Here is a 25,079-nt window from a genome sequence, read left to right on the forward strand (position 1 = left end):
AGGGGATACCAGAGATTTGCTCTAATAGGGATTAGTTTAGGACAGTCCTGGGTTGGCCATTAAATGTGACATATTTAATCCCTATCGATCGCAATTAGTGATGAGTGAGTAGTATTCGATTGACTACCTCACCGGCATAGGTATGCGTGTAATTGGCCGAACACCAAGGGGTTAAACGCTTTGAATATTCGATGTGTTTAACCCCTTACTGTTTACACGCATACCTATGCCGGCGAGGTATTCGATTGAATACTACTCTTTCATCACTAATTGCAACATTGCACTGTTGTAATGAGGTGAACGATGACAATTACCGCTGCCAACATTGTCGACTGTCTGCAGTTGCCATATTATGACATGCATGGCACTTGGCAATCACTACAAGGTTCCAGTGTTATATATTTATGACAGTGTCAGTCGCTTTTGGCAGATAGTAAGACATTTCTAAATCATGCCATGTTCTAAAAAGCAGTCACACAATATCTTATATTCGGGTAGGGAGACTAGACAGATTCCACACTGGTATTTCAGATATACTCCACTAGGTGGCATACAAACCCATCCGTTTTTAGCGTGTGATACAACAACAAGAACAAACAATTCAGTCTTAAAGTGTATTTGAAGGCAGTAATGGTTTGCAGCATATGACGACTGCAGTCTCCTTACATGGCACTTTTATTCTCTGGTCAGTGCCAGGAAACACAGCCAAGGAATTTTATTTCTGCACCTGCTCTCCCCTATTTGCCAATGGCTTTTGCTTGTAAAAAGAGTGATTTGGCTAATGGGTATATATTAGGTAATTGCTGTAAGTTACAGCCTGTAAATACAATATAGAAGCATATAAAATGGAATACATTCACCCTCATAGCCTGCACATTATGACAAGGGCATAACTACCGCCATAGCACCGCAATATGGCGCAGAGGCTTAGGGGCTCACTCAGGTGTAGAAAACCACTCAAAAAAGGTGAACTGTTCAGCAGCTGTGAACAAGCCCTTTGTTTTAGAGGGGTCCCCAAATGATAATCTAATCCTAGGTAATCTCTATGCTGTAACTCCAAACCATTATCTGTGGCTATACCCAAATGTTATGTATGCGAGCAGCACCACCATAGGAACTAAAGTATTGCATGCAGTCAAATAACTGGTTTAGACAATCCCTTTTACTAGAAGGGCCCCTGCAAGAAACTGATCCCATCATTTGTCAACCCCTTTAAGTGTTGTATTCCTTATAATGCAATGCGTCATCCCAGGAACTATCCACTTTGCAGCCATTCTGTTCTGTGTAAAACACGTGCAAGGTGTCATTGCAATGTAATAGGCATTTTACATTGACTGCAGTGGAGCCCAATAAATGTAGAAATGCCCTGGTGGTGACTTTCTTTGTACATCTAATGTGACAGTTTCCTTTTTGGATTACTATTTACTTTCTTTGGCTGCTAGTATTGATGCCACTATTTACATTGCAGCAATTCCCGACTATGCAATGGAGCCCCGAGCTATGATTCATTGGTGGCTAATGTCAATCCCCTTGCCCCTATTCCCCTCCAGCTGTATTGTCCTATAAGGGTAGCTGTAAGGATCAAAGACTGTCAGGGGTCTGCACCACAGCTCTTGTGCAAATGCCGCACTCTTTCACATCATGTTTTTGGGCACCTCACCAGAACCCACTGAGCCCCATTAGAAGTCAGAAAGATCTAACGTAGTATAACATGTAGTAGGACCATCAGAGTTGCGTTTTACACCTTTAACGAAAACCACAGCACCAGTGCGAACACAGCCTTTGTGACTAATTCTCTGTACTATGTAGCAGCACCTAAGCGGGCGCTACAAAAAAAACCAAACAAACCCATAACAAATTACTTGCCTGTTAAATCCCTGATGCTCCGGTGCCAGAGCTCCTGTGATCCCTGACTGTCTTTGATGGCATGCCAAAGCAAAGCTGTGCTGTACTGTCACGTGACTACTGCTATTACATATGGCACCTGATCATCATATGATCATGTCCGGGGCCACTGTAATCATAGAGTAAAGGCGCTGCGGCATTCAGCCCCCTGGCTGTGTCACGTGACTAATGCTACTCAGATTTTCCCTGTCTCCTGTTGTACAGTTTTAAGAGAGCAGTGCTGGGGGCATTATATTGTATGGGGCCTACTAATGAGGCAATATACTGTATGAGGAATATAAGGGACCATTAAACTGTATGAGGGCGACTACGGTGCATTATATTATATGAGACTACAAAGGCGGCATTATATTGTGGGGTAACTTAGGAAACATTATACTGTGTGGTATAATGTTATGGCCAAAAATTGCTATGGCCACTATTCATACTGCCACAATTACGTGTCTTAGCGTCCACTGAAAGTTGTGAGGTTTGTGGTAATGGGTGGAGGGGCTCTTCTAGAAACTTTGGACTGTTCAAAGTGTTAAACTGGCTCTGGTCACGTCCATGCTGCTGACTGGCAGGGAACCACAAGAGCATCAGTGATGGATAGTGTACTGGGTTTTACTTTATACCACTGGAGGAAATCCAAAAATTTCAGTCTCAGCAGACAACGTTAAATAACCAGCATAGCGTGATCCCTGATCTATATACATGGCTGCTTACTGATATATACCTTTACATAAGCCATGTTTGCTAATAACTTCACTGACTCGTAGGGGCTTTATCATGTGATTGATCTATGCTATGTGGTTAAATTAAATACACAAAAGGTGACATTTTCTCGTGGCAGTTTTTGCTAAATATTGGAAAATCGATACTCAAAATCAGATAGTGCTAGATGTTGGAGGGTGTGACATCAGAACAACAGCCCAATTCTTCACCCTCCCGTTACACTTACCCTTCGTTCACATCTGCGTTCGGTATTTCGTTCGGTGAGTCCGCATGAAGACCCCCCGAACAGACTACTGAACACAACTGGAAGCAGTGTGCAGTAAAAGCACATGAACCCCATAAACTATAATGGAGTCCGTGTGCTTGCCGTGGCTGCCCGCAAGAATCATGTGGGCAGGAAAGTAGGTTGTGAACTATTTTCGCGTCCGCATGATCCCTGCGGAGATCTGGCGGCAAGCACAAGGACCCCATTATAGTCTACGAGGTCCGTGTTCCTTCACTGGCACACAGCGCCGCATCTCCCATGAGGCGACCGCTTCAGGCGGCACTATGCCAGGGCCTCGGGAGGGCGGCATTTTTGCTGACCTAAGCAAGTCCAGGACAAGCTGTCCTGGACTGGCTTAGTGTCACCGTGTCTGCAGCCCAACACGGGAAGCGAGTGGTGTATTGGGGCGGCCCTGCTGGACGCAGCGCTGCTCCAGCAGCCGCCCCTCACACTCAGGCAGAGAGCAGGTCCTCTCGCTCCGATCGGCCCCGCCCCCTTCCGATCGGCCCCGCCCCTTTATTGCGACTCACCCCCTCAGCTCCGTCCCTCCTCCGGGGGGGCGGCTTTCTGACGCCGCTTCAGGCGGCAGAAAGCCCAGGTTCACCCCTGCTGGCACACTGCTTGTAGATGTGTTCAATATTCCGTTCGGGGAATGGATGGGTGGGTGTATTAGGGGGTCCTCATGCAGACTCCCCCGGACGGAATCCAAACGCAGATGTGAACGAGGCCTTACCCTGCACCAGCATACTGATTCAGTGGTCCATAGTTCTGGTCAGCAGGCTCAGTCATTTTTAGTCCAATGAGTATGGCTCCTTTTAATGTGAGAAGTTTCCAAGATGTCTATTGACCCTTCAGACTAGACAGTGACCCTTTTTTTTAGCCAATACAATTCTACATCTATCAGCAAACTTATATGAAATGTATATATGGACAACCCATGTTCCTATGCCCTTCAAGGGCATATGGATACCATGGATGTGGTTCCCCATCCCTCTATAAACTGTATTGGAAAACTGCATTGCTCTAATCTGGTGAAAGCTACGTCCACCAGTGAAGACACCTGATCACCAGAGTGGCTAGATAGAAGATACTGTCTTCACGTGGAAAAATTAGTCATTCTAATCTGTCCATTAGTATTCACATTTAAATCCAAGTATTACATGTAGAACGAAGAGTATATAGCGATGCAGTCACACACTTGTGCACCTAATGTTTATTAAAACCGGTGAAGTGTGGAGAATCAGTGGAGCATGTTCTCCTGCAAACTATGGAACAATGTCAGGTCGCACCTGAAGCTCTACACCAACACAATTCTTTTCAGAATGGCGGCATTAAATCACACTTAAATAAGTCACTATGTGACCAGAAGGCTACACCCATTTGTACATAAACTAAAATCGTATGAAAATATCCACAAGGTTATCATGTATTGGTTAGTGGGTTCCATAAGTTGTCATATAACCTAGTAATTTAAGAGTGTACAGAGTCTGCCAAAATGGGAAATGCCACTAAGAAATAAATTTGAAGCCAAAAAAAAAAAGTACAGAACAATTTGCAATAAAATTTATTTTTGATTGCATTTGTCGCATCCTTTAATCCATAGTACAAAATACATTGTAATATGGGGGCAACACGGTGGCTCAGTGGTTATCACTGCTGCGCTAGAGTTCTGGGTTCGAATCCCGCCAGGAACACCATCTGCAAGGAGTTTGTATGTTCTCCCTGTGTTTGCATGGATTTCCACCCATTCTACAAAAAGACATACTGATAGGAAAAAAAAACAAAAACATTGTGATCCCTATATGGGGCTCCCAATCTACATTTAAAAAAAAAAATACATTGTAATATCTCTTATCAGAGAAAAATGCCCCTTTTCTACTTGTTTGACTCCCTCCACTTATTCTAAAATCTATGTACCTTGGACTCCTACAATGGCCTGTCGGCTCACTGTAGAAGTATTAGTATCATTATAGTTCCCTATAGAATCATACAAATAGGAGTGAGGGGAGGAGAAACCAAGTGAGAAACATGCAAACAAAGGCTGCTGCAGCTAATATTAAGTTTCTAGCTCACCCGAAGTGCTTTAGGCTGCTTTTATACTAAAATCTCAGAATGAACCAGCACTTTTCCATTTTAACATTTTTCTTCTTTTCTTAATGTAGATTGTAAGCCCCATATAGGGCTCACATTGTACTTTTTTTCCCTATCAGTATGTCTTTAGAGTATGCGAGGAAATCCACGCAAACACAGGGAGAACATACAAACTCCTTGCAGATTATTTTGTCCTGGGCAGGATTCGAACCCAGGACTCTAGTGCTGCAATTCTGCAGTGCTAACCACTTAGCCACCGTGTTGCCCCCTCCATTTTAACATTTATTTGGAAAGTGTTCCATTTGTATAGAATAGTGTGAAAGTAGCCTTATACATGTTAACTAGAGATGAGCGAGTACTGTTAGGATCAGCCGATCCGATCAGCACGCTCGCATAGAAATGAATGGACGTAGCCGGCACGCGGGGGGTTAAGCGGCCGGCCGCCGTCAAAGCTTAAGTACCAGGTGCATCCATTCATTTCTGTGGAGTGCGCTGTTCGGATCGGCTGATCCGAACAGTACTCGCTCATCTCTAATGTTAACACTATCCAATGTTATTCTTTCATGTTTCCCTCGCTACTCCAGAAAGAGTGGAAAAAAGTTATGTCACAGAATATCCAGGTTTCTCCATGAGCCATTTCTAGAAGATATAAGGGGGCATTCACATGGAGTAACGCGGCACTGGTTCTGGCAAAATAACTCACATAAGAATCGGCACTGCAAAACAGAATCCCATTGGCTTCAATGGGTTCCATTTAACGCACGCAACACATTGAAATCAATTGGTTAAAAAGCCTCCCATTAATTTCAATGTGTTACGCGCGCTAAACGGAACCCATTGAATTCAATGGGATTTTGATTTGCAGCGCTGATTCAGCGCCGCGTTACTCCTTGTGAATGCCCCCTAACAGCTAGTCTCTATCCATTATTTCAGGGACAATTGAAAATTAGAGATTGAAATAGTCTTTACTACTCATCTACACACATATGGTTGCCAAGAGCTTCAATTATTCCTATCTGACTGCAGAATCAGACACCTACACCTGTACGTAGTTTGTTGTGATATAAGATAGTAGCCAGAAAACATGTCTGGGCACCTGATTATTCTCAATATTCTATGTGTGTTGCCTCTTCCTGCTTTTGGCTTAAGATGCTGTGAGATATGCCACAACATGCCGAGACCTATAATATAAAATGCATATTATTTCACTTGTTATTGAATGATTCATGCAGTATAACAAGAGGTGATATGGAATAAATCCACTGGAGTAACTACAGGGATCACAGCCGTCAAAGCTGTGACCAGGTCTAGAGGGCAAGCAGGGGACCACTGTCACCCGCATCGTATTAAAGCTAGTTAAACTTTATTTGATCTCCTTTGGTGGTTGGCGGTCTATGCCTTTAAATTTAATACCATTCCCCTCTAGTGCACTGGAGTTAAACACACGAAAATGGTTTATGACAACCATCCACTGTCAGAAAGACTAAAATTAATCCATGATTGGATTTTGCAGGGGACACGAGACAAATGATCATTGACAGGGATGGCAATGATGGCATGTTATGAAAGCCAAGGTGGACTGGGCCCAGATAGAGAAGTAAATGGAAACGTCTGTGCTACTAAAAATGTATGGATGGCACACAGCTGATACTTGTGTAGGGGTCTCAAGCTGAGTTTTTGCACCAGAGCCCATGTAAACCTCTGGATAAATCTTGCTACTATTGACCACATGCTTTGAAAACACACATTTTTGTCTCTCATGGTCAGTCTCCTGGCCCACAGTGTTTTACTTACTGGGGATCCTGCTATCTGTTTCTGCCTTGACCAAGAATAGATCGTCATATTAGAAAAAAAATGTCAAGATCTTCCATTAATAGACCTCAAGTGAGAAAAATGTTGTGGGACATTAGATGACAACTGACAGAGCCTAAAGTTGAGTTTAATAATATACAGTAATCCTGCAGTTTTATATGTGGAGTTTACAGGCGGCATGTGTACTCACTAGTATTACTGCACATTTCAGCTCCTTCTCCAGGCTTTGCTCCAGCGCCTGCCGCAGCTTACCCAGCAATGCAGCAAGAGCCATCCAATCGCCCACCTTGGATAACCGATGAAACCTTCTCTCAAAAATTTGCACCTGGAAAAACTACAACCAGTGTTTCTAAACAGATCCTGCCAAAAGCTGCACCTCCTCCACCTGCTCCCATCACCACCCCAAGCTATACCCCTCAGCCCCCGAGCCACCCACCAGCTCAAGCACCAAGGGGGCTGATTCAGCGTGCTGAGAGATTTCCAGCCAGCAGCAGGACCCCTCTATGTGGACATTGCAACAGCATCATCAGGTAATGTCAAGTAGTTTGCAACGTAACATGTATGCTCTGGAGCATGCCAAAAGTTAAAGGAAATCTATATCTATAATAAATGGTTTTTAGTATTTTATGTAATAAAATAAGATGAGTAATTATTTCATATCCACTTATTATACAGGGGTCCCTTCTTAGTGGCCATGGGTCGATCCTGGCATCCAGAGGAATTTAACTGTGCCTATTGCAAGACTTCCCTGGCTGATGTGAGCTTTGTGGAGGAGCAGAAGAGCGTGTACTGTGAACGATGCTATGAGCAGTTCTTTGCTCCAACCTGTGCCCGCTGCAACACTAAAATTATGGGGGTAGGTATACGACGAAACTGAGAAAACAGGAAGTTTACCTTTAGCTTTTCATATTAGGTGGCTTAGGACAGTCCCCAGCATCCGCCTATTACAGCGGATGCCGGGGAGTTAGACGCCGGCACAGGAGTTAGACGCTCCTCTGCCCCCCCCCCCCCCGCCCCGGAATAGCAGCATCGCTTCTGCCGCTGCTTGCTTCATGCAGGGCAGAAGCATAGTGATGTTGCTGGCTTCACTTGTGACGGCGTCTAACCCTGCATTGGCGGCCCCTTCCCCCAAAGGGTAAACTACCCCCCCTCCAGGCTCGCTCCCGTGCACTTAGCCCCTCCTCCCTCCCCCCTGAGAGCAGGCTGACACATCACTTGACTCAGGAGCAGCTAGGTCAGGGCTGTGGCCACCAAAAAATGAATAAAGTGAGATAGTGGCCAAACAAAGCAGTTTTGCTGAAACAATGTATTTAGGAAAAGTCTTACATTCACATTAATAAGCATTATAGATAGGATCCTTGTGACGGGGCAACCCCTTTAATGTTATGATCAGTTTTGTACTCCTGGAAAACCATTTTAGTACGGTATATTACAGTCTGCCTGTTGACTGTATATGTGTATTGGCAGTTTAGAGCACAGTACAGGTATAACATTGATAGCAATGATAGATACTCATCTGAGCTCACAAACTAAAAGGTGGGGGACATAAATGTGAAGTTGCAATAGCTTAGGTGTAGTAAATTATAAGAGGTAAAGTACTTTGGGGGTGTACCTTACCCTGTGTATACAGAAATAAGCCCAGTTGTAGATCCATTCATAGTTTCAATTGAACACTATGGACTCTCCATAGACATTCGGGCAAGGTTCAGTAGTAGTGTTGAGTGAGTAGTATGCAATCGAATACCTCGCCGGCATAGGAATGCGTGCAATCAGCTGAACAGTAAGGGGTTAAACGCATCAAATATTCGAAGCCTCTGCATGAGGACTCCCCCTGAACGGAATACCGAACGCAACTGCAAGTGGTGTGCTAGTGAATGCACACGGACCCCATAGACTATAATGGGGTACGTTTTCTTGACGCCAGATCTCCGCAGGGATCATGCGGACAAGAAAGTAGTTCACAATCTACATTCCTGTCCGCATGATTCATGCGAGCAGCGCGCGGCAAGCACACGGAATCCATTAGGGCTAGTTCACACGGGGTTCCACGTGAACACATTCTGTCACGGCTTTCTGCTCCGGATTAGGCCCAAATGAAGGGCAGCTCACTAGCGGAAAAGAATGCTAGTGGTCTACATAGACCTCTATTGTGAGGGTCTGGATTTTGAGGCGAATTTCACGTCAAAATCTGCCCTCTCTTGCCCTGTGTGAACTAGCCCTTATAGTCTATGGGGTCCGTGTGCTCTTACTGCACACTGCTTGCAGTTGCGTCCCCATGTGGACTCCCCGAATGGAATACCGAACGCAGATGTGAACGAAGAGTCACATGGGGGCAGCTTATCTCCTTTGAGAACAAAACGACTGGGTGTTAAAATTCAACATGCCCCATCCTTATTTGCCGCCCAAATTACATGCACATAACACAAGTGTTCCCGCTGAAGTTGGTGGGTTTGGCTGTTTTTATATTTCTGAGGCCTTTAGTTATTGATGGGCACAAAGTATAACATCCATAAAAACAGTGCTCACACGGATACCCCGGACTTTGGTTATCTTCAGTAATAGGGTTTTTTAATTCAGGGAGGGAAAAAAAAGAATAAAGAAAAAACAGTTTGTTGAGAGATAGTTCTGCGTAGTCATATACTAGACAAGCTTTGAAGTCTACTGTACCCGCCACCATCATAGATTATTACACTCGGCCTTGTTTTATTGCTTTGAGAAATCTCATGAATACAGATACTCCTTCATTTTACTGTAAAGGACCGCTCAGTGCCATGTGTTAAGTCATAAACTTCAGACAGACTGTCCAGATAACACTCCTAAACTGTGAATAGACCCGGCAGCACATTACAAGGTCACAATGCACCATTAGCAAGATTAGAAGAAACCTGGCAGAAGAACAGAAAAGCAGCCTGACCTTATCTCGCTTTACTCACTGGCACCATTGAAGAGGAGGCTTGAATATTTGGGAACCAACTCTTGGAAATATTCTTTTATGGCTCTCTATGTGTAAGAATAGACCTGATCTCTACTTATGGGTTAACCACAGTAATCATCCTTGGCGCACAGAGATAAACTATCATTGCTATCTTTTTAGGTATCTGGTCTCAGAAACACATGGTTTATAGATTAGATCACAGGTCAAATATACTGTAGCTTCCTCCAGTTTATTTATGTACTAGGTATAATAGGAAGAATTATAGTATTATAACATAGTGCAGGGATATTAGATGGATTTTTGCAAACATTATAAGGTTTCTGCATTAGCAGTGAACGGACTATAGCCACATTTCACCTTTCATACTACAGTCTTCATTCTCAGGCTTCCTTCTGTTCTACCTTGTTCATCATGGGACCATTGGTGATCCAGGTCTGGTTCAGCAGAACTGTAGGAGGTCTGGGCATTGGAACTTTATTATGGTTACTAAAATACACCCCTAATATAAAAGCTGAATGGTCACACCTGTGTAGTACAAGTCCATGCAGTCTCCATGGGACTGAAGATAATCAAATACAGAAGGTGACACTATCCATTAATCCCATAGGCTTTGAATGGAGTAGTAGAGTGCATGCGTGACTACTTTTTCCATGGGCATAGCTGTAGCGGTGTGTAGCCACCGCTATTGGATTTGGGCCCTGAGGGTGCCCCAAAAGACTCTTTGCCACATCAAATATTCCACTATTCTAAATAGAAAAAGCTAGTAAGAACCCCATTACAGATTTTGTATTGGGGGCCCTGGAAATTCAAGTTACGCTTTTGACCGTTTCATTCAGCTAAAGCAGGGGTCCCCAACCCCAGTACGCGGACCAGTACCAGTCCATGGGGCATGTTGCATCGGTTTGCGTACCAGCGGTGAGGAGTCAGCAGCTGCTGTGGCAACACTAACGCTTGGTTGTTGCTCATCAGGATAAGGTGAGGAAAGTGCGGGGTTGAGCCGGGACCCGCTGTATGTCCGGGATTCTAGTACTATGCAGGACATGCAGCGGGTCTTGGCTCCACCCCGCACTCGCCTACCAAACTTTGGGCAACTACATTACACATCACTTGTCCCTGTGACGTGTAATGTAGCTGTAGTGAGGCTGTAGTGAAGTTAATAGCAGCATTAGGAGGGATATCCGTCATCAGTATCCATCTTCATAAGTGTGTCATCAGTAGCCATCTTCATAAAATGCAGTGACCGTCAGTTTGCACTTTATCTTGTGTTTTCATATGTACATGATTCTAATCTACACCCCCATGCTTAACTCTGCCCCCCATCCACACCCCTTCCCCCGCCCCCATCCACACCCCTTCCCACCCCCACCGTGCCATAGAAAAATTGTCTTGCTGAAACTGGTCCCTGGTGGAAAAAAGGATGGGGACCACTGAGCTAAAGTGTTCTTATATCAGGGAAGTCCCAGTAGTCGGACCCCAGCAGTTATATATTCATTACCTCTCCCATGGATATTCAATACATGTCTTTTGCAGACCAAACCCGATAACTAGAGCAATTAATGAGCAATTAAAAAAAAAAAAAAAAAAACTCTCCAATGAAGTCAATATAAAAAGTGAATTTTGTTGCAAGTGTGACAATTGCAAAGATATTTTATGTATTTTTCCTTTAATTCTCATTTTAACATTGTCTTTCCAGGAAGTGATGCATGCCCTAAGGCAGACCTGGCACACCACCTGCTTTGTGTGTGCTGCCTGCAGAAAGCCATTTGGTAATAGCCTCTTCCATATGGAGGATGGAGAGCCATACTGTGAGAAAGGTAACTTTTGCAGAGCAGATTCTATTCCTAATCCTATAAAATAGTCAATAGATTAACAGACTATGTATTTCAGTAGGACTGTGAGGAGGGTATTGCTTAGTAGGCAAGTGCCTAGGGCGTCATGGAGGACTTGAATTAAGGAGAAAATAAAAAGCATTGCATTGCCAATGAACCCAGTCAGAACGCCCCTCTCCTTGTCCCACCGCGATGTTCATTATTATTAGTAAACTACAATAGACTCCTGTGTTAAATGTAGTTTACATAGAAAGCATCTACATTACATTGTATAGTCTGGTCTATACTAAGCTTTTTTCATGTTTTACCATTATGCTGCTAGTAGGGTTGATCGATCAGGAAAGATCAGATCCCGATCGGAGATCAAGCAAATTTCACGATCACGATCGGGATCTGCTGGAAAATTATTGAAAATCAGATTTTAAAAACAATCCTGAAATCTCAAGATCGGCTCAACCCTACTCCATAAACGTAAATTAACTACGGTTGAGCGATCAGGAAAGATCGGATACCGATTGGCGATCGAGCAAATTTCACGATTGGCTGGAAAATGATCGAAAATCGGATTTTAAAAACGATCCTGAAATCTCAAGATGGACTCAACCCTAGTTGCTAGACATGAGGAAATGCAACACAGTAACAAAGAAGCTATAAGCCGTAACAAAATTCCTCACCGCCCACTTCCAATAATGAGTTACTGAAAATGAAGGGCAGTAAATGGAAGTTATAACTATTTTTGAGCATATCCAGCACTTTAGTCTTCAGCAAAAGCTCATCTCATAAGAGGGGGATGCATATAAAATACTCAAGGGAAGTGACACTGCTAACTGGACGCCCAATCCATTTTTTAAGGTGACCATAGACATTAAGACTTGTCAATCACTAAATTAGCTTTCTCCTTTAGAGGACACTAAAGGATCACATGGAAAATACATATGAGCAGAACTAACATTGCAGGGATAGATGATAGGCAAATATAAATACATTTCAGGGAAGTCAAAGAAGCTTTTCACTATAGATACATGCTGGTCATACACACAAGATAAGAAAAACTACCGTAGTGAAGGAACTACAATTTTTCTTAAGTCCCCCTTTCCATAAACTCGTACACTTAGCTTAGCATGCATGTTTATATCAATGGGGTCGGAGGTCAGGCATCCCCTAGACCTCCATATTTGTCCAGCCCTTCTCTTAAGATCCCTTGTAAGGGGACAACTGTGAGACCTCTTATGTTTATGTGTCCACAGAAATTCATCATGGCCAATTCTTCATTTCTCCTACATTTACTGCTAAGCAGTGGTGTAACTAAAGCCTTGTGGGTCCCGGTGCAAAATTTCATCCGGGGCCCCTTACCCCTCTCCCTACAGTGTAGTATTCTTGAAAGTGACGGTTATGGGTTCTGCAGTGGTATCTCAGATACAGCTTTAGTATCCACAGCTGCAGATATCAAGAATATGGTGAGTGAGCTGCACAGTGGTTGCCATGTAAACAAAGCTGTGGGGAAACAGCTAATCTGCAGGGACCTTATAGTGTAAGTTCAGTGAGGGTTCAACACCCAGGGCCCCTGCTGATCACCTCTTTGAAGTTACTGTGGTGCTCTTGTGTGCACTGTGACTCTTTCACTATTTACAGAACACAGTATCTGTTTTATAGTCACCATGCATTATTACAGCCTGTTATAATGGTGCACGGCTCCTATAAAACAGATGGTGTGTGATGTGAATAGTGAAGGGACCCCAAACAGTATTATATCCACCACAGTGGCCTCCACACAGTACTATATGCTCCACAGTGGCCCCAAACAGTTTAAAGAGCCGCCCTTTATGCGCTTCAGATGAACCCCACAAAATTCAACGAATATTCTTGAGATTTGGCCCTCTAGATCGGTACTATTATAATCTAGGGTCTCCTCCAAACCAGGGGAAGTGATTAAAAATAAACACTTATACTCACCTTGCCTCTCCTCTTCTGGGCATCCTCACTTTGGCTCTCTTCAACATCTTCTTCAGTCCTCTTCTACCTGTGACTGAGGAAAGATTCACCCAAGATGTTACTGTTGGGGCCTATTATTGGGCCTGAGCATTCTGGAATGCTGTTCCAAAAAGCCTAGAACAGAGGAGTACGAGTTTTTTTTTGTTTTGTTTTTTTTTTTAAGTCAGATACCCTGGGCAGACACCTATTGTAAAGGGGCCCAGCAACATGCCGGGCCCTTTTCCAATAACCGTATGTATAGCGATCGTTGATCTAGGCTTTCCTGACTGCTATCTTGGTGGTCCGAGGCCCCAGCCATCTTCAGTAGAAGATGGATGTTGCACCATACCCCTGTGGGCCTGTTCACACCCCGTAACCACGACAGTTATGCCACTACTGTAGATTTCAAATAGAGAAGGTTAAAGTGTAATTTGAGGTGGTCTCCTGCCTCTGATTCCTGTACAAATTCCAGCCCTATGGAGCCCATGGTGGAGAGTCAAAGCAGAGCTTCAGCTTTCTTCCGGGGGTTTGCACACTAATTGTCCTCAGATACAATAAGGGCCAACGAGCCATTAAATCAGATGCAGAATCTCCAGTTTCTCTCTCTGGATGGCCACTTAGAGTTGGGAAGCCCACAGCCACATAAGATATTTGACCAATCCCACTGAAAATATTGGGTTTTTCAAAGTCTTTCTTATGCGTATGGAAGCCTTAATATTCAGATTAGGAGAAAAATCAACTTTTTTTTTTTTTTATTGCTGGCTCAGTGGTTAGCAATGTGTCTACAAGACTGTCTTCAAGTGCTGAGGTTCTGGGTATCAATCCCACCACGGCCAACATTTGCATGGAGTATGTATGTTCTCCAAATGTTTACGTGGGTCTCCTCCCGTTTCCTCCTACATGCCAAAAATATACTGATAGGCAAATTGTCTTCCTGTAAAACAACTGACCCTTGTAGGTGTTGGGAATCTTTGTTTGTCTAGCAGGTACTAGGTGCAAGTATCAATACATTCTGGCTAGTGAGACCACATTCTAAAGTACTTGAGAAGCCTCCTTCTCCAGAATATTTATTATCTACATTTCATCTGTCTCGAGACATTTTCTCTCTTCCTCTTATGGAGAACCAATCCTGTTTTTGAGGGGAAATTTTTTTTTTATAAATTTCAGCTTTTGAGCCTGAATCGGGCAGTAGTCACAATAGAGGGATATGCACACGTTTGATTCTAGCGACCCTTATAGTTTTAGACCCTGTAACAGGAAGTCCATTATCAGAAACCAGTCTGAACATCTCACCAGCCGCATTCAGCGTTTTGCTTAACTTAACTCTTGCATTTAAAAGGTAATCTAGCGTGAAAGTCTTGTCTGACTATGAAGAAAGCAAAGACAGACATGAGGGTGAGGAGGAGTAAATACAGCAAAACAATAGCACCAAAAATAGTCATCTGTGCCCCTAAACATGCAGCTCTTTGTGAGACCTAGGCAATGGTCTAACACTGAATACACATGATCCACAATGGCGACAGTTTATATACACAATGTCATTAGTTATATTAGCACTCATACAAATGTAAAGATAAGATGATTAGGTAAAGTATTGGCCATTAATTCCATGGCACTGTGCATGACAATGTTTTACATACAAAAAAAAATCCCGAATAATAAACTAACTTCATAACCAACTGGTGCAATGAGAGTGAGAACGATCTGCAAAGGCTAGCAATCTGTAAGGGTTAGTTCACATGTAGTTTTTTGGGTCCAGATTTTGACGCGGGCCAAAAAAGAAGCAACGTACCCTATTTTGACCGCCACTGCGTCTGCGTCAAGACAATCCCTCTGGACTAAGCCCATTCATTAGTGCTTAATCAGGAGCGGAAAGCCGCGACTGTTGGAAGCCGCGGCAGCCGCATTTTGGGCTGGATTCTGACGCGGTCACCAGTATTCTGACGCAGTCTGAAGGTCACCAGTATTAAAGGGACTATACCCTCTCCTCAAGCATATTAAACTGCCATGATTGTGTTGTAGAGCACATTACAGTAATCAACATACCTTTGTTTTGCATGTCACTTTCGTAGATTTGGAGAAAACAATGTTTAGTTCTTATGCAAATCAGGGTATTGGTGCACTGGGCGCAGGCCTTCAGCCCTGGGAGCACTGCTCTGGTTGCTCAAGTTGTATGGGTCAGGTCACTCATACTGCATGGGCTGGCACGGGCATGACATGGTAAAGATCTGTATGGCACGATCAGTGCTCCAGGGAAATGAAGGTCCCGCCCCCAGTGCACCAATTGCCTCTTCATAAACTAGAAAAGGGACCTACATAACAGAGGTATGTTGCCTAACACAGTAATGGTGACAGTTGAATATGCTTGAGGGAGGTGGTAGACTCCCTTTAAAGAGAGCCTGTCATCTAGTAGACAATGATAAATTACATACATCATTCCCTTTTATTTTTTAATCTGTGCTATCATTCAGAATATATAGCCCTTTTATTATAATATAATATAATATAATATAATATAATAATAAGTTAGCGCTGATTCTCCAAGTGGGTTGGAACCTTTCATTTTCCTATAGAAAAACATAAGGTTACCGCCCACCTGGGAAATGAGAACTAATTTACATATATGTTCCTGGGTTCGTATCTTCTGAACATGTGGATGGATTTTAAAAAGAAAACCACCAAATTGTTGAGGAGAATTGTAAAAATCATTTGATATATGTTATTTAGCAGTTTCTGCTTGGTGACAGGTCCTCTAAGAATATCTAGGATAAATTATAGCAGAATATAGGCTTACAATATTTTTTCTATCTTGCAGATTATATTGCCCTTTTCAGTACAAAATGCCACGGATGTGATTTTCCTGTTGAAGCAGGAGACAAGTTCATTGAGGCCCTGGGACACACCTGGCATGATACCTGTTTTATCTGTGCTGTAAGTACATTACCATTTAGGTAATAGGGTCCATTGGGTGTTTGTCATTTTAAAACTGAAATTGGTGGCTAAAGTCCTCCATGCAGGACTTTTTCTTCCACCGATTTTCAGGCGGACACCTCCAATATAGACTCCAGTGTAAATACCAACATTGCCTTAAGTGCATTGTGGAGAAAACCTGATTTCCTAGATTGGCCTATAGATGGTTGCAAATGGTTAACCTTTGAATTCAATGTACGCCCAAGAACTCCCCTTTGGCTTTGATATTTTTAGTCTGTGCGCATCACCGATATCTATAGGCAACACTGGAAATTAGGCCCCACCCACAAAACACTTGCTGGCTAATTTGCATAACCATATAATGATGATGATCTCTGCTTCATTGGTCAATGACAACAAAGATATGTCTCTGCATCTATTATAAAGTCCCTATAGGAACCTATTATTGGCTTGGGAGGCATTGTAGACCTGACAGACTCCCTTTAGACTGCACTTCTGCTTTGGTAAATATTAGCATGTCCTATGAGATAATATATTCCTCTGTTATTCCTCCTGAAAATATATGAATATATTGAAAACTAGAAAAGTGTCATTTTTTTGCTTTTTAGGTTTGCCATGTGAACTTGGAAGGCCAACCATTCTACTCCAAGAAGGATAAGCCTCTGTGCAAGAAACATGCCCATGCTATCAATGTCTAAAGAGTATAAGTTGACAAAATGCTGGGGACAGACTGCTCCCAAAAAAATGAATACCACCACATTTTATCACTGCATGCTACAATGCAGCTGAAAACTGGTTAACACAATTGTGAGCAACATAAAAAATGTAAAAAAAAAAAGGTAAAAAAAAAGGTAAAAAAAAAATGTTCTAGATGAAAATGTAGAAATCTATACAAACTTTAGAAGAGATCTGTCATTACGTGACCACCTGAATGTGATGTTTTTGTGAGGCAAGAACATTACGTCGAGGCACCAAGGCCTTGATATGATGAGGATAGGATAAATCTTGTACAACCACCATTGTGATATTTGGTTTAGTATTGGTCCCTGCTGGTTTATTCACTATCCTTAGACACACTGAAGAAAACAAGAACTTGTCCAAGACTCCTAAAGCTTCTCTGGAAGCTCCTCACCAAGATTAGACCGCAATGACACAAGGATATTAGTGAAGCCATTAAGCTCCAGGCCTACGATAGACTCCGAATGACATCCTGTGTAGGTCACCCTCCCAAGGTGTGGGGTCCAAGAGTGACAGTGATTACATAAAATGTGCTAAACCTAGACCCTTGTATACATCCTCTGCCCAAGATATACACTTTATGGCTGCAGAACGCAGTCCTGACGCCAAAGGAGTTTATTAAACAGCCCCGCACAAGTGTCAAGGAGAGATTATTGCTCAGAAAATTCTGATGGGAGATTGAACACAGAGCTACAGCCCTAGCAGAGAAAGCAGCCGAGTGCCAAGCAACCAGATGTACGGTATTTTTAGAGCTGCCGCGGATAGAGTTTTAAAATAAATGAAGTGCATCCTGGCCAAAAAAGGAAGTGCTGCTCCACTGTTTATATCATGGTCCCCCAGCACCTTTCTAAGCAGAGGGAATTAGCCAATATATAGCCCGATTGCCAGAATAGAATAGGCCGAAAGGAAAGGGTGTGCTTTTTACTAAAATAGTTGCGACTGCGGCCTGAAGATTAATCACCCATATGTCGCCACTAGACTGCCGACTTGACAAGTAAAGCTGTTCTACCACACACAATACAAGCTTGCACTAATAATTCCTTATTTAAGGGGATCCAGTAACCATTCCTTGGTGGCCTAAATCCTTGACCTAACTGACTAATACGATTTTGCTGTAACGGCGGCCTTTTGACGGCACAGCCAAAAACAGAAGGATCCTTTTGCGATATTAAACCCCTGTGATCCGGGGAAAGGCCTGATTCTCTCACCCCAATACAGGTGTATTATAGCCATGGATTAAATCTAGAGTTAGATGGGTACAGGCTGCTATGTAGATTTCTTGACATAAGGTACCAATACCTATACATCTAAAGGGGGTCAATCCCTATAAGTTAGTCATACTAGGGCCTTTGAACATCATTGAAGGAGATCCCCTTTTTGGGACCCCTCTGTATGAGCCAGAGCAGAGACTCGATCTGTAGAATTATCTCGTTATAGTAAACAGAACCTATTATGTATAACTACATGGTAGGCCATTTATTTGACTGTCCACCATATATTACATACCCCCACAGTGTCCACACGAGGGGCAGGATCCAGAGTCATCAAGTGATCGGCCCAGGGACTTATTTCTGATGGGACTACCTTCTTTCCTATTTTGTGGTAGGAGGAACCAACTCATTTTGCCCTATGAATTAGATTTAAGAACCTGTGGGTGCTAGGAACACTGACCAAACCTTGGCTTTCATGTGACTAGGGAGTGGGTTACCTTGGAGTCCCTTGTTATAAAGGACAATATGAATAAAAACCACGATAACATATACAACATACATCATAAATGGACACATGGAGTGACACATATGAAATGTCCAAGATTACCATTTTGGACAATCCCCCCAAAAAAAACCCTATACAATAAACGGTCATGGTAAAGAAAGGTGATTACGGATAGGGGAAGAAAGATAATGGAGGTATAGATATGTAGAGAACCGAGAGAAGAAAGATGGTAAGGCTGAAATAGAATAAGTCAAGTGTGATGGGATGAGTAGCCCAAAAAGCCATAATCATTCAGAGAACGGACTTGCACTGCAAAAACATCACATCCAAGAAAGTCATTACTAACAAGTATCTATTCATATGTAAATGACAAACGTATAGATCATCGCATTTTTAGAATTTGCGCAAAAGTATAACAACTACAGTGGCCTGGGTCCAGTGTAGCAAAGGGGATACGTTCAGGTTATGTCCATCCAAGTCACTAAGGGCAAATCTGCTTCGAGTTCTTTCAGTGTTGACAAACTAAGGAAACAAGAACCAATCCAGGTTCATCCTAAAATTAGAAATTAGAAGGGAAGGGTATCGACCCCAAACCCTCCTATCCCAGAATGGGTATTGGACAAGGAAGGGACCTTTTCCAAATTATTTTTCGGGGTGTTTTACCTCTATCAATGCATATTTTTCATAAAACTACAATTGTGATTTCATATATAATGTTTGATAATTTTATAACGAACACTAGAATGAAAATGACTTCTAGACCTTTAATTTACAAGCTATCTAGAAAGGCTTGGCGTGAAGCTAGCACAAGTAGTTGGCAGTTTTACCTTTATATTGTATGTTATTCAGGTTGCGAGGAGGAAAGCAAAGTTGGATTTTTTACTACCTACGAATATGAAAAATCTGTATTTTCTGGAAACTGCTTACATGACTTATTCATTAGCTTTTATTCAATTTAGTTTATTGAGTGTCATTTGAGGTTTACTAGGTGTGCACTGCTATGAATAGTAACACCAAGTTAAGCTATACGAGTGATTTGTATTATCAGGCTATAGACATTGCCAAAACATGCTCAATTCGGGAACTCAACTCAAATTTCCAATGCTTAAAGGTGTTTTCAAGAAAGCAACACAACACCACCCGGAAAGGAGTGGTGGGTTTGTATAGACCAGGGGTGCTCACACTTTGTCAGCATGTGAGCTACTTTATAACATGGCCAAGTCGAAAGATCTACTACCCACTTCTTGTGGGCGGGCCCGGGGCGGGCCTGTGGGATGGGAGTGTCTGTGGGCAGGGCAGGGCGTGACTGTGGGCGGAGCCAGGTGGAGCATGAGAGCAGGAGACAGCGGTGTTCTGTGGCCGCCCAGGGATCCCCGCTGTCTGCTTCTTCACAGCGCAGGCTGAAAGTTATCTCTGAACACTGGCAGGCTGGGGCTGCGGCAGCCCTGCCTGCCAGTGTCCGTAGATGACTCTCAGCCTGCTCTGTGAACAAGCAGCACCCCGGCCCCCTCCATCCCTAAGAGTGGCCTGAAAGTGTCCGAAGTGCTTGTTCACAGTGCAGGCTGAGAGTTGACTCTCAGCCTGCACTGTGAACAAGCAGACACCGGGGATCCCTGGCTGCATCCCACGATCGACCGGTAGATCGCGATCAACGTATTGGGCACCCCTGGTATAGACACTGCTTAATTCAAAGTATATGGCTATATTTAACACCAATCTTATCATAATCAAAAACGTGGCGGCTCATTCACTTGGATGTGAGTTTGATGAATTCTGAGCCAGCTTGTAGCTGAAGAAATCTGGCCCATTGGGAGAGTGAAAGATAGCCAAGTAAAGTGATTCACTATCTCCATCAGATCCATAGACTTTAAATGGAGTAGCAGTGCACATAGGTGCTCTCTCCATTCCAACAAGGGACAGGAGACCTTTTCTCCAAAAATTGCCATCTTGGAAAAAAAAAACCTTTAAGTTCCAATAAGAAGTAGCCAATTGGGGGCAATTTCTTTAGCCTGACCATGTCCCTAAAAATCACCCCTGTAGCTTAGACCAAAGGATTTACGAAGTAGGTAGGCTTTGGAAGTAGCTGCCTTGGTTTTCCAAGGCAGCTCATTGTGTTTCTTTCTAATATTTTCAGTTGTACTTTATTGTGCTACTAATACAACATGAATTTTTTTTTTTTTTAACGGCATAAAATGATATACACGACTGTTACATAAATATATATAGGAACATACGATGCACAATGGGTGCCTTCTAGAGTTGTGGACGGATATAGTCCAAGATTTTGGAGATTGTGAAAAATATTTTTGTGATTTATTTATGGGTGTGTGGAAATCCTTTAGTATATTTAGAGTTGGGGGTAACATGTGAGAACGACTTTTTCACTATAGTTTCTATATTTAGGAGTTAAAGGCAGTGGTTTTGTCACGACTAGTGCAGCTGTTTACGGGGACACTTGTGAGTCAATCAGTAGGAATATTACATTTCCAGTCACTAGACCTGAGCACTGAAACTAGAGTCCCATTGGTGCACACTATTTGGTGTCACGTTTGGATATCTCTAGTTGCTTTCCATTTAAGCCAAGTGACTTGATAAATTGGGTCCAGTTGGTACAATGGGCCAATGACCATGTACACAGACAAGTCAGTGTCAGACGGGTCCACTAGAGAACCAAAGGATCCTACAGTGGCCTGGGCTGTAGCACAACGTTGGTCACTTTTGATGAGTACTATGGTATTTTTTTTAGGATTGTGGAGGGCCCCCTGAATAATTTTATATGGCGAGCCAAAGGAACCCGAGTCTGACACTGCAGACAGTTTAATCCGCTCCAATTTGAACAACATTTGACCCCATGAAAGCAATAGCAAGTCACTCGCAAGATGTCCCTCAAATCGATGAGCCCTAACAGTTGCACATCTGGTCCATATTGGTCCATAGAGTATACTATAGGTGTTTATTAACTAGATAGTAATGTTCTTAATATTTATTCACATTTATGTTCCTTTTGGAGACATTTATAGAGAACACTTGTTGCCTTAATGCTGAGCAAGAAAAATCTAATCTGGAGACATTTTAGCCTCGTAGACGTTGGCTCCAGTGCCATGGGAAAATGGGGTCAGTCATGAGTCGCAGTAGAATGGTGGCATTACCGTAATTCGTTTCTATACTTCAAAGTTTAACCTTCAGATTTTTTTTTTTTTTAACGTAGATTTTAGGCCCACATAGGGCTCACAATGTACATTTTTTTCCCCCCATCAGTCTGTGTTTGGAGCATAGGATTGAAATCCATGCAAACATGGGGAGAACAAACTGCTCGCAGATGGTTTTTTGCCCTTGGCAGGATTCAACCAGAGGACTCCCGCGCTGCAAGGCTACAGTGCTAACCACTGAGCCACTGAGTGGCCCCAAGCTTTGGATTTTTGTGACACTTTCTAGAAGTAACCTGTGGGTTCTTGCGAATGTTACGATTTTACATTGACTGACCTTATGGCTTAGAAATCTCAATCTCAAATATAAGATTTAAAGGGATCCGATCACTCTCACACAATTTTTTCCTAGGTACCATGTTGGAATAGCCTTAAGAAAGGCTATTAGTCTCCTACCTTTCGTTGTCTTCTCCACACCGCCATTCGCCTACAATCCCGGTTTCTCTCGGTATGCAAATTAGCTCTCTCGCAGCACTGGGGGCATCCCCAACGCTGCGAGAGAGCTCTCTCCAGTGCCGCCTCCATCTTCGTCAGCAGCGTCCTCTTCATCCTCTTCTTCTGGCAGTGATTTGTAACTTCTAGGCCTCGGGCCTTGGGAAGAGCAGACTACGCATGCCCACAGGCCACGAGAAAATGGCAGCTTGCACAGTATTTTAAGCGGCCATTTTCTCATGGCCTGTGGACATGCGCAGTCTGCTCTGCCCAAGGCCCGAGGCCTAGAAGTTACAAGCCACTGCCAGAAGAACAGGCTGTTGCTAACGAAGATGGAGGCGTACGCTGGAGAGTTCTCTTGAAGCATCGGGGACGCCCCCAGTGCTGTGAGAGCGCTGGGGCCCGCCCCCAGTGCTGTGAGAGCTAGTTTGCATACAGACAAGAACCAGGATTGTATGCAAATGGAGAAGATGACGAAAGGTAGGAGACGAATAGCCTTTCTTAAGGCTATTCCGACGTGGTACCTAGAAAAAATGTGAGTGATAGGATCCCTTTAACGGAACATTTGCAGATAAAATATTTTCTTGACTTAATCTTGCTTTGTATTGAGTCTATACTGTTTCCAAGTGTGTGCGTTTTTTTTTTTTGTAAGATATTACTAACATGCTGAAAGTATACTGTGATCGCTACATATTTAGTCTAGACACTGAAGTAATAGTCAGAAGTCACAGTTTTGCATAATAAAGTAGCTTTGTCCTATGAAGACAAATGTACATATATACATGTATAAGCAGTGAACGGTTTAAGCTGTTAATGGATTGGATGGTCACTTACATATCCAATCCTTGCTTTCTAAACAGGAAGCAGAGGACAGATAGAAGGAAGTAGCAGAATCAGACTACACAGGGTTTGTTTGTGGTCTGTTACAATGGAGACACAGAGGCATAGCAGCTGTAGACATAAAATGGTCAGAATTTTTAAGTGAACACTATTACCAGTGTACTGGAGCATTAAACACTGTTGGGTTGCCAAAGTTTACATAACATTTGACATTACAGTAGGCATAGTACAGTATGACTTGCCATGGAATATACATGTATATTGTTACGTTGGAATATACATGTACTTTGTTACTTTAGAATTGTTCTCTATTAAAAAGATTTAGATGACACTTGGCGCTGCAGGTTTTAGTGGCAGCATAAGGAGGATGCATGTAAAACGTCACCATGGATTGCAGATCAGCACAATCTAGCTGAATGCTAGAGCCCCAGATAACAGCATTGACCTCTCCATTGACTTCTATTATAATGTATTACACTGTTCACCAAACACTGCCTTTACTCCACCAAGTGCTCTTGCTTTTATACTCTATGTGAACTGCAGTTTACAGTATTACAAAAATAACGTGTGAATGTATAATGCATGAATTTTGTTCTGTAAAAACACAATTCTAGCAAATATGTCTATGTAGACATACACTGAAGAAATAAAAGCTTTTGTTGTTGCATTCTGACTCGGCTATTTTTTTTTCTTTCCCTACAGGATAGTCAATGTAGGATTTATTCAGGGGAATATAAATATGACTACCACACGTGCCCTAACATACCAATGAACTGTATACAAATGCATTGTATACGTGTGTCATGTCCAAACACAGTTTTTAGAAATTACATTACCAAAATTTTAAAGGGTTACTCCCATAACTCTTGTTCTGCAGCCTGCAGGGCTCTGTGCTCTCTTCACTTCCTGGATTTCTCGGCACATTGGTGTGCGGGGTTTCACTTGCTCTGCTATGTGTGCAGTCAGTAATGAGGGATTGGTTGTAAATGCATTACCACAAAGTATAAAGCTGATGTGGAAACTGATGTAGCAGAGCTGGATTTTAGTCAGCTTGCATTACATACAGAGGTAATGGACTCCTTATCTCAGCCCTCATCAGCCAAATTCAATTAAACCGGCTGATAAGTGGAAAAGCTGAAGATAGACAGCATAGTAATCCCGAAGCTCACACCTCTTCCCTCCCCTATCTGAGGAGCTCCATTGCTTGTCAGCCCCTCCCTCCCCCCTGAGAGCAGGCAGCTACTTGGGAAATGAGCAGATAAGCCCAGAGGCCACAGAAACGCAGTGTAAACAATGAAGTGAATAAATTAAGATAACGGCCAAACAAAGCAGTTTTGATAAAGCAATGTATTTAGGAAAAGTCTTAAATCCACATAAACTAGCAGTATAGATAGGATGCTTTTCATGGGACAACCCCTTTAACCTCTAAAGTGAACCTGTCAGGTCGATATAGGACATTAAACAAGCCTGTGTTAAAGCCATCCATTATGCATACCCAGAAGAGTCTAGGCTTAGTTCCCACGCATTATGAACAGTACAACATACCCAGGGTACAGGAAAGTTTCTTCTGGCACAACCTGATTCTATTTCATATGGTCATTTGTATGAATTATGGATAGTATTGTATTGTGGTCTTGTTTTATTCTTGGCTTTTAAGAGTACTGTACAATAGAGTAGCCAGGACCTTAACCAGT

The 25,079-nt window shown here is 42.9% G+C and overlaps 1 protein-coding gene across 5 annotated transcripts in view; it reads left to right on the plus strand.

The window, feature by feature from the left end:
- The window catches only part of LDB3 (LIM domain binding 3), a 118,336-nt gene extending 94,284 nt beyond the window's left edge, over positions 1–24,052 (plus strand). For all 5 annotated transcript variants that reach the window (XM_075258442.1, XM_075258443.1, XM_075258448.1 and 2 more), the window contains 5 exons: positions 6,999–7,317; positions 7,463–7,643; positions 11,416–11,536; positions 16,338–16,453; positions 17,062–24,052. In XM_075258442.1, the coding sequence (XP_075114543.1) occupies positions 6,999–7,317; positions 7,463–7,643; positions 11,416–11,536; positions 16,338–16,453; positions 17,062–17,151 (827 nt within the window). In that variant the 3' untranslated portion in view covers positions 17,152–24,052. The remainder of the gene's footprint in view (positions 1–6,998; positions 7,318–7,462; positions 7,644–11,415; positions 11,537–16,337; positions 16,454–17,061) is intronic.
- Positions 24,053–25,079: the final 1,027 nt, after the last annotated feature.

Source organism: Leptodactylus fuscus, chromosome 10 (assembly GCF_031893055.1).
Source record: "Leptodactylus fuscus isolate aLepFus1 chromosome 10, aLepFus1.hap2, whole genome shotgun sequence".
NCBI classification, from domain to species: domain Eukaryota; kingdom Metazoa; phylum Chordata; class Amphibia; order Anura; family Leptodactylidae; genus Leptodactylus; species Leptodactylus fuscus.